This window comes from Maylandia zebra, linkage group LG3 (genome assembly GCF_041146795.1).
Source record: "Maylandia zebra isolate NMK-2024a linkage group LG3, Mzebra_GT3a, whole genome shotgun sequence".
NCBI lineage: Eukaryota > Metazoa > Chordata > Actinopteri > Cichliformes > Cichlidae > Maylandia > Maylandia zebra.
This window is the reverse complement of record NC_135169.1, coordinates 30849868-30860522: the sequence shown is the minus strand read 5'-3', so window position 1 is coordinate 30860522 and position 10655 is coordinate 30849868. Positions and strand designations below refer to the sequence as shown.

Below are 10655 nucleotides of genomic sequence, written 5' to 3'. Positions count from 1 at the left end.
TATTATTGTAGGGTCTTTATCTTACAATGTAAAGTGCCTCGATGTGGCTGTTGTTGTAATTTGAAGCTAAATAAATAAAACTGAACTGAACTGAATTATGAGAATTACAGTAAATTTCCAGACAATACAATTTGTCTTGAATGTAGCACATTTAAAGTTTATTTCAATATAATTATATTGAGTGATTCCTTAACTTCATCAAAAACAGGTTTAACAAAATCTGATCAGGTTTCAATCTTCATTTCAGTGCTCAGTACGGTCTTCTATGGAAATGCTACAGGTGAGATTTTTTCTTTCTTTCTTGTTTTCCTCAAATGTAATTCAGTCTTTATTTATTTATTTTCGTATTTATTGCCATTACCTCTTGAATGAAATTAATCTCTTGAATTTGCCAAATGTCCTAATAATGAGATACTGCACATGTAAAGTACTTTGAATATTAAGAAGAAGAATCGAGACTTTTTTTAAATCAAGAAGAAGAGGAAGCGACTGAAGGCAAAGGGAAGAATTAAATGGTGAAAGTTGAAGGAGGAAGAATGCTGCACAGGGAGGAGTTGAGATAGATCTGGGTGGTAGGCAAGAATTACCAGACGGCTGGGAAAGTACAATTGTAGAGGTGAGGGAAACCATGAGGAACATATTCGATGTATTCTCTTGACAGAAGAAAAAGGACAAGGAGACTTAGCAGTGGAATCATGAAGTATAGGAAAGTCAAGTCAAGTCAGCTTTATTTGTATAGCACATTTAAAAGACATCAAGTATCGGCCAAAGTGCTGAACAGGGATGATGTAATCAAATAAAAGAAATAATTAACATAAATGAGTTAAAAACATCACAAAACATCCAAATATATACACACACCCAAGCAGACTCTTATATACATTTGTTTATACAAGTATATATGTACCAGTACATATGCACATACGTATGCATGCATATATGCACACACACACACGAGTACGCACGTGGACATAAATACATGTATACATATACACGTGTATAAATGATCCAATGAGATAAAACACCAGAATAGCTAAAATGTAACAAAAGCGGCATCAGATCCGAAAGTCTTTGAAAATAGATAGGTCTTCAAATTTGATTTGAAGATTTCCAAAGAGGAAGACAATTTTATAAAAGAGGAAGACTGTTCCAGAGTCTCGGAGCAGCGATGGAGGAAGCCCTGTCACCTCTGGATTTTATCTGGGTGCGTAGAACCAGTAAAAACATCTGACTGGAGGAATGCATAGTTCGAGTGGGTAGGTACAGGCTAAGGAGATCTGAAATGTAAGCTGGAGCCAAGCCATGGAGGGCTTTAAAAACAAATAATAAAACCTTGAAATCAATTTGGTATTTAACTGGCAGCCAATGTAAAGATGTGAGTATCGGCGTAATACTGTCTCTCTTTCTCGCATCCGTCAGGAGCCTTGCGGCTGTATTTTAAACAAGTTGCAGGTGGGACAGGCTTCATTGACAGACGCGTAAATAGAGAGAGTTACAGAAATCAAGATATGATGAAATGAAGGCATAATAATAATAATAATAATAATAATAATAATGGATAACGGTTTCCAGATCTTTAGATGACAAGATAGTTTTGAGGATAGAAATGCTCCTGAGCTGGAAGAAACTGCCAACAACAACTCAATTTATTTGTTTGTACAGCTTGAGGGTAGAATCCTCAATATTTTTAACATGGGGATGTAGATTAGCTGATCGTGGGCCCAAGTCATTTCTTGTGAGACTAACAGAGTCTTGTTGGCCAAAAATTGTAATGTCACTTTTGTCATGGTTTAGTTTGAGAAAGTTCAAAGACATCCAGCAATTTATGTCACTAAGACAATCTGAAACTTTCTGCAATGTGCTATCAACGCCTGGTTTTAGGGAGAGGTAGGACTGTGTATCATCTGCATAACAAAGAAAATCAAAAATGAGAGACGAGGACAGGTGGAGGAAGTGAAGAAAGGTATGAAGAGGTGGAAAAGATCCTTAAAATGCACAGAAGGATTTAGCTGTTATTCTGCACCTCCATTGCTGGAGTGGATATATAGAGCTGGGGAAAACAAGATGGTTGTTGCCTGTTGTTGCAGTAATTCCAGAACCAGACTCTTGTATGTGAAAATAATAGCAGTCCTATTGTGCTTGGTTAGCCTGTACCTGACAGGTTCCAATAAATGAAGGGGAGTGCAACTCTGGCAATCGCTTAATTACAAACTCAGGTGTGGTAGAAGTTTGGTTCCATGTCACAAAACCTTTGGTTGACTTAAAAGTGATCCTGGCAAACGACCTTGTGACTCAGGAAGCAAAGCAGTGCAACCATGGAAATATGGCAACCTTAGTTCAGGATACAGTTGGATATAGAAGTAATACTTTAAAGAAATCCTCAATCACACTGGCATTAACCACAAGGTGGTTCAGATGTCCTGGGAGCCTCCTCAGTGAGGTGTTCCAGGCATGTCCTACCGAAGGTAGCCCCAGAGCAATCCCAGGACATATTGAGAATAGATAGGATATCCATACCAGGGAGATTTGTGACATTCAGGTCTCTCTTGAAAAAAGGAATCTCTAATCTCAATGTTGCTTTTACCTGCATAAATAAAAAAACAATGAATAACTGGGGACTCTGGCAGATGCTCCCAGCACAAATTACCTATATGGCTGACTGATATCACATAAAACTCTACTGCCTTAATAAGTTATTAAGGAAAACTTAATAGCTTCAGTCCATAATAGCTAACAAACCAGATAATGATTTTTTAAAAATTTCTATAACAAATGTATTGCAAGTCATATCTTTGTGTTTTACTTGTTTTATATTTTACTTTAAACAGCCAGTAAACCTCGGGCCTTAATAACAGCACATGAGGGAGTCATACCAGCAGGGGGCAGCGTGACACTGAGCTGCTCTGTGGAGGGCTCTGCTGGCTGGAAGTTTGACTGGTTCAGACGTGATTCGGAGTTTTCTGTGGCTCAGAAAATAGGAGCTGGAACATCAGAGCACACGATCAGTATTTCAGAAGGAGGCATCTATTACTGCAGAGGAGGTAGAGGAGATCCAGTTTTCTCCACAGAGGACAGCGTTCCAGTTAAAATTAAGAAACGGGGTGAGTGTTACATTTTGAAATAACAAATATTAATCACTGACATCAAAGTAACACTTCATAAACCTTTTACCTATTAATTTCTTTTCTCTTTTTATATTTGTGTTTTTCTTCACATTGTGTTTGTTTTTTGGGAACAGTCCTGTATGTTGTAAAGTTGCAACACCGTTGGCCTCAGATGTTCATTGGTGAGACAATCATCCTTCAATGTGAGATCCAAGGAGGGGAAGACAAGGAGATGACATATGAATGGAAATCGCCAAACCCAAACATCCTTGAAACATCCAGTGAATACAGGATCAGCAGATTATCAGTGTCCCACAGTGGAGACTACAAATGTCGGGGTAGCAGTGACTATCTCTTAGCAAAATGGAGTGACCCCTTCACACTGATTGTCTTGTGTGAGTTGAACTGTCTAGCATACATAAAAAATAGATTTAATGTACACATGTGAAAGACAGGAAAGGGAGACCTAATATTATTTCTCAAAAGGGAATGTACAGTGGTAAGAAATCAGTAAAATCTTTTGATAATTTTAGTCAGTCTATGTGTGCCTCTACGTCACGTAGCTAAAATACTGAGGGGATGTTTAGATTGCACCGAGTCTGAATACCGAGTCTGAGGCAGTGGTGGTGACGGTGATGGTAAAGGGACCTAATGACTTTCACCCCACCCCACTTTCCAAAATTATGACTTTCCAGAAAAAAGTATTCTTAACAACAGCACTAAAAAAACAAAAAACAAAAAAAACAGCTTTATAATGATTCCATGTGTCTATCATGTGCTTAATCTGATTTTTTTTTTATATGAGCACAGGTCATTTTTTACTTTGCAAAGATACATGACCCTATAAAGTGGTGAGATGTAATATATATAATAAACTCCAAAAACAGTTTGAAAAATCAGGTTCAGTAAAAGGACTAGATGTTACAGTCCCAGATAATGCATTGCTTTAAATGGAGAAAATCTTGAGGAATGGCTGTTATGAGAAGCGGCACTCACTTTCAGTCTTTTACCCGGCCGTTTAGCCTGCCGTTGCACCTGTCCTTTGATCCCAATCTCTCTAAGCAGTTTTGCTGTTGTACTGGCAACAAAGCCCCTGCACCCCACTTCCACTGGGCACACCTTGATCTTCCAGCCTCTGTACTTTGAGCTTCTTAAGCTCAAAAGCTTCCTCAATTGCTTCCTCCCATGGTACCATTTTTGGGGAGTTAGACCAAAGGACGAGTAGTTGTTACGATCTCGGTGGGAAAAATTAGCCTCTGATCCAAGTCCACGTGCATCTGCCAATCCCTGGCAACCTTCAGTGGGCCCAGGTCTGGGGTTGAGGGGCTTGGCTTCAGCTTGTCTCCCTCCCGGATAAATGCTGATGAAAACTGACGCTCCTCTTGGTTTGTGAAAGGTTGAGCTTTGATGGATTTTCTTTTATACTCAACTTTCTCGGCTAAACAACTGAGGACCTGGTTGTGTCTCCATGTGTATCTGCCCTGAGTAAGGCTAGTCCTACAACCAACCAAGATGTGCTTGAGTGTGGCTGGGATTGTACAAAGGGGCCGGATGGGTCCTTTCCAAACCACAGCTGCAGATTTATTGGGGAAGGTAGCACATCGTATGTCGCTCGGATGATGAAACTCCCCAGAAGAGTCTCCTCTTTTTGACACTCTCCCACTTGTTAGGGTGGGAGCAGTGCCTCTCTGTGAGTGACATCTCAAGCCTCACTTTGGCACATTTAAACTCCTCTACCAGGCCAGGGATAGGCAATGACAGTATCCTGTCGCTATAGAGTCCAAAGCTGATGAGGCATTTGGGAAGTCCGAGCCACTTCTTAACGTAGGAGCTCACTACAATTTAAATGACTGACTGAATGTATGAAGTGTGATTGTTTTCATAACAAAATTCTTGTTAAAGAAAATTGACATCAATCTACTGTTTTTTCTCTTTCTGTATCTTAAACAGCAAATAAACCCAGAGCCACACTGACAGCACACAGTTCAATCCTACCAGCAGGGGGCAGTGTGACACTGAGCTGCTCTGTGGAGGGCTCTGCTGGCTGGAAGTTTGACTGGTTCAGACGTGATTCAGTCTCTTCTACAGCTCAGCTCATGAGAGGAAATGAAGCAAACAGTGTTATTAGTGTCTCACAAGGAGGTCTCTACCACTGCAGAGGAGGGAGAGGAGATCCAGTTTACTACACAGAGGACAGCAGTGAATTCATTGTGGAGGAAACCTGTGAGTTTAACTGTTACAGTATTTCTGACAAGGCACAGTGACTCATTGTATTTGTGATCTGTGCTGTTTGTCTGTCATTCTATACTTTAATACTTTCAAAGCCAATTGAATGTATTTCCATTATATTTTGATTCTATCTTGTTGTTCAGTCTTCCAGTTTGTTTATTAACTAGCTAGTTGTTTCCAAACCAGTACACTCATATGTTTGAAATAGCATAATCTATCAGTATATGTTTTATTTTTGATAAAGATAAGGTGATGATAAATGGCTAATAGTAAACTCAAAAAGTTAAAAAACACATAACAGATGGCTGTGATGAGAATAATGGTCAGGGTATGTTCGAGGGAGGAATCCTGAGGAAGGAATACATTTAAAACTCAGAATACTGGGACACCTGACCAGATACCATGACACAAAGTCACAAAGTGCTAAGGTGGAGTGCATAAAAGGAAACCAATAACTGCAGATCTCCAAACCTCCTCCTCTCCTCACCCGTGAAATAGACCCCAAGATACTTAATCTCCTCTACTTGGGGCAGCAACTTATCCCTGACCTGGAGTGGGCATGCCACCCTTTTCCAGCTGAGGACCTCAGGCCTCAGACTTGGAGGTGCTGATTCTTATTTCTGCCACTTTAAACTCAGCTGAACAGCCCAACATGACTCCTTCCTCTGCCTGATGGCTCGCTTCACCTCTGGTGCCCACCAGTTGTTTCGGGGGTTACCACCACTACAGGCACCAACCACCTTGCAGCCGGAGCTCAGTGCAGCAGCCTCAGCAATGGAGGTGCTTAAAATGGTCCATTCAGACTTAATGTCCGCAGTCTCCCTCAGAATGCTGTCAAAGTAAGTAACAGTACACCACTCAGGTTCAGGTCAGGCAGGCCATTGTTCCCAATCAAACCCCTCCAGGTCTCAGTGTAGTTTCCCACATGAGTGTTGAAGTCTCCCAGTAGACGACAGAGTCCCCAGGTGGAGCACTCTTAAGCAAGCCACCCATGGATTTCAACAAGGGCAGGTACTGTTGTTCAGTGCATAACTGCAGATCACAGTCAGGACCCTATCCCCAACCTGAAGGTGCAGAGAACAAACCATCGGTTTGCCAGGGATCTGTCTGCCATGGTTATGCCATTGACTGCCACCAAGCACACACTGCAGTCGCCCTTTTGCCTGCCTCCTGTGGATGGCAGGTCTACAGGCGGGTGGTCCCATGTCCTTTTTTTGGGCTGCGCCCAGCTGGGCCCCATGTGCTAAGGCCCAGCAAGTAGGTGCTCAACTTGTGCACCCTCCCCAGGTCTGTCTCCAGGGCATCAGCCTGGCGACATCTCCATGGTGTACCTTGCATCTTGCCTTGTGGTAACTCGGATAGAAATTCAGCCCGCCTATGACCTTGATAAGGATAAGTAATTAGCAAATATTTTTATTTAAATTGTACATGTTATCACTTTAAACATTTTGATAGGTTTTCTATCTTATGTCCATGTTATGGATTACATGTATAATAATTAACAATATTGGCATTCTTTTCTATTAAGATGTAATAAAGTAACCATATTTTTTCTACCTTAATGCTTTACTTGTGTTTTCCAAACTGACCAGCACAAACTGAAAAACCTCAGGCCTCACTGGGGGGCAGCGTGACCCTGAACTGCTCTGTGAACGACTCTGCAAGATGGAGATATTACTGGTTCAGACGTACCTCAGAGTCTTCTGCAGCCCAGAGAATAACAAACGGAACATCATCCCACACTTTCAGTGTCGCAGAAGGAGGCATCTATTACTGCAGAGGAGGAAGAGGAGACCCAGTTTTCTTCACAGAGGACAGTGTTTCAGTCACAATTGAGACAAATGGTAAGTGTTGTATTTTGTTCAGATATAAAACAAATGAAATCCATAATTAACATCAAATTAACAGCTGACACAATTTTCTTTGCTATTGATTCATTCATTATTCATTATTTTTGTCCCATGTCTTAAACTACTTGGTCAAAAGAAGGGATATATATATATATATATATATATATATATATAAAATTGATTGTGAAACTGCTAAAATTCTCAAAACCTGGGGAGCCAAAATGAGAATCTGTTATATTTTGTTGTACAATAGATCTGAATTACTTTTGTTTCGATTTACAGCAAAATCCTGACAGCAATAGAACACCAGATACAACTTTTCTGTTTATCGCTCTCAAAAGATGAATATAGGTACTACCAACAAAAGAAATAAGTAATAAATAAAAGTAATCTGTTAACAAAACAATATTTAGATGCCAGCAGCTCATACTGCTGATGAAGGGGCTGATTCTTCTTTATTTATCAATTACTATCGCTCAACATTTTAACACACCAACGATAGCCAGGTCCTGCTACCTGTGGGTTTGGAGTCAATTTGGCATCTCACAACTTTTATTTATTTATTTATTTTGGCATGGTGTACGCACACAAAACCATGCTATGACCGTCTGGTGTGGTGAAACACATTAACCAACTCGGGGTTCATACCTCAAAGCCAATGATGGCTGTCTCTGCAGCATTTTCCATATGTGTGGCTCCAGGTCCTTGCATGCTACTGCATTTCCTCAACTTCCTGCTTGTGAAAATTTTTGCCCAGCCATGAAAAATATCAAGCAACAAAAGCTAACTCAGGCATCTAATATAAATTCCTAATTTAATAAATCATTTTATATATTTTCAAAAAAATTGTAAAAATTAAAATTCAGTTTTATTTATACAGCATCAAATCACAACAACAGTTGCCACAAGGTGCTTCATATTGTAAGGTAAAGACGATACAATAATACAAAGAAAACAGAGGAAAACCCAATAATCATATGACCCTTTATGAGCAAGTGCTTCAGCAAATGTGAGAAGGAAAAACTCCTTTTTAACAGTAAGAAACATCTAGCATCTAGCCCCCTGCGTGGGGGTGCACGGCATCAACGTGTTAGCGCAGTTATCTCGTTGACGCGTTAGCGCCATCCAGCCCCACGCATGGGGCGATCCGCTCTAATGGAATGATATGGTACTATAAGGTCCTTAAGATAAGATGGGGCCTGATTATTTAAGACCTTGTATGTGAGGAGCAAGATTTTGAATTCAATTCAGAATTTAACAGGACGCCAATGAAGGGAAGCCAATAATATAGGAGAAATATGTTCTCTCTTTCTAGTCCCTGTCAGTAATCTAGTCCCTAGATTGCTGCTCTTGCTGCAGCAATTTGGATTAACTGAAGACTTTTCAGGGAGTTTTAAGGACATCCTGCTTGGATTTATGTTCATATTTCTTTAATTTACCAACTTACTCTTACTCAGTAGTATTTATCACATTTCTTGTCTTTAAAAGATACATGTAGTTTGACTTCTTCATTTTAGTCTGACTTTAGCTGTAATCTATGCTTTTCTGTCACTGACCACTCAGAGTTTGTGCTCTCTACATCCAAAATGTTATTCCATCGTTTATGTTGTTTTATATTTTATAATTTAAGGTTTCAGATGTGAAAGCCACTCGTTTCTTGTGCCTTTCATCATTGGACTTGTTTTTGGAAGTTTACTCACTGTTCCCGTGTTGTTGTGCTGTATATGCTGCCACACAAGGATAAGAGGTGAGACTACCACATATTTATATTAGACTGAAGGGTTTATACATTCTGGTGCTTTAAAGGGATTAAAGTATATATTTCTTTCCCTTTTTTGACAGATCGCTGTAGAAACAGGTTTGTACAGTACTGTTTCTGTTCTTTTTAAGCATGACAATGTTACACATGAGTTTTACATTTACACGACATGTTTTAGGTTCATGCAGTCTCCAAACATCAATCAATCCTCTGCTGCACCCCAAACTCCTAACCAAAGTGACACTCAGATTTACTCCTCTCTTCTCCACGGTCAGCGCTAAAAATGATAACTTTTGTAACTATTAAAAGTCATTTAGCACTAAAGATACAGACATACAAAAACAAACAAAAGAAAACTAATTTTACTTTATTTCTTGTATTTTACTCTTCTGTAGGTGATCTTTCTGTCTATGAATCGATCAGAAACTCTGGAATCACTCGAAGTGGTACAGTATAAACTTTAATAGACTTCTTAGAGGTTAACGGTGTAGAGAGACCAGCACATGAATACATTAATGTAGCATCTACTATTATTCTTGATAAGAGAAGTAAGTACATAAAATAAAATATATAATTATTTTATTTTTATTTTTTTTACTTTTCATCAGCAGTGTCAGAGGAAACAGAGTGTATGGGTTAGTACATGTACTAATACCATCACCTTTATATGGAAATGTGACACTACAGAGAGCTTTGACCACAATAATGTGAATCCCAGTCAATGATGCTATAAAATGATACTTAGAGAAAAAGATATCGTTTTACTGTTAAAGCTACAGAGCTTTGGATACATGTGTCCTAAATCTGACGAAGCCTTTATTCTGAAATTGAAATAGGAACTGATGATAAGTAAAATATGTGTGCATGCTTTGGATGTCAGTGCTCTTATATCGTTCTCCCTTGCAGACTTTCATTCGCGTCACCCACATCCTCCCAATCTCCACCTCACTAACACCTCAGTCAGAGCTCCATCCAAGCCTCAGTCTTCATCTTCACCACCACCAGAGTTTAGACTCCAGGGGAAACTCTCCTAAGTCCTATCACTGTTTGGATTCTGTTCTGCCATGATGGGTCATTGAAGTTGAATTGCCAAAGGCATTAATTCATTTCTCAATCTTAATAAATTATGTTCAATTCCTCCAAGTTATACTTCTTATTGAACTAATAGAGTCTACCTTTGTATTAGTCCATATTATTTTTATTTTTGTTGAATGTAGTTTGTATATTAAATAGGGTGAGAACATATATATATGCATGTATAGAAATGTGTGTTGTGATGTTTACTTCATTAGATGCTGTAAATTTTAAGTATGATGCTGATTTCACATCAGATCACTTTGAGTAGCACAAGGTTTCCTTTTTGCCTTTATCTGATGGTCTGTTTTACTTCTTTGATTACTTGTTACTTACTGGTTACTTTAATAAATCTAACAAAGAAACCAGGTTATATGTACATAAGTGTGTTTCAGATTTCCATAAGACATGATCTCCTTTCAAGCTTCTGATTGGTCAACAATGGTTTTAGGGCAATGTCAGACAATATTTTCACGGACCTGCAATTAAGGTGTCGCCGATAAATACAACAAAATAAAATGATACGACCAAGACAAAAACTGTGGCATTTTGTAAATATAATAATAAACATGAATTCACTGTGTAATTGTGTAACTTTATCAGCAGCATCCTCCTGAAATGTGCCAACTACATTTAGAG

At 39.1% G+C, this 10655-nt stretch overlaps 1 protein-coding gene across 1 annotated transcript; it reads left to right on the top strand.

The window, feature by feature from the left end:
* Positions 1–6445: 6445 nt before the first annotated feature.
* LOC143416721 (uncharacterized) lies at positions 6446–10358 on the top strand. The gene is made up of 7 exons (XM_076882205.1): positions 6446–6524; positions 6926–7177; positions 8814–8930; positions 9026–9041; positions 9121–9212; positions 9338–9388; positions 9849–10358. Exons 1-7 carry the CDS (start codon positions 6446–6448, stop codon positions 9974–9976), a joined length of 735 nt encoding a protein of 244 aa, XP_076738320.1. The 3' UTR covers positions 9977–10358.
* The last annotated feature ends 297 nt before the right edge of the window (positions 10359–10655 follow it).

What these genes read in the sequence shown, in the direction of transcription:
- LOC143416721 (XM_076882205.1), top strand. Translation starts at nt 6,446, where the DNA reads ATGGTTATGCCATTGACTGCCACCAAGCACACACTGCAGTCGCCCTTT. An exon ending in AGTCACAATTGAGACAAATG is followed by an intron (nt 7,178 to 8,813) that starts GTAAGTGTTGTA and finishes TTATAATTTAAG; the next exon opens with GTTTCAGATGTGAAAGCCAC. An exon ending in TTACTCCTCTCTTCTCCACG is followed by an intron (nt 9,213 to 9,337) that starts GTCAGCGCTAAA and finishes ACTCTTCTGTAG; the next exon opens with GTGATCTTTCTGTCTATGAA.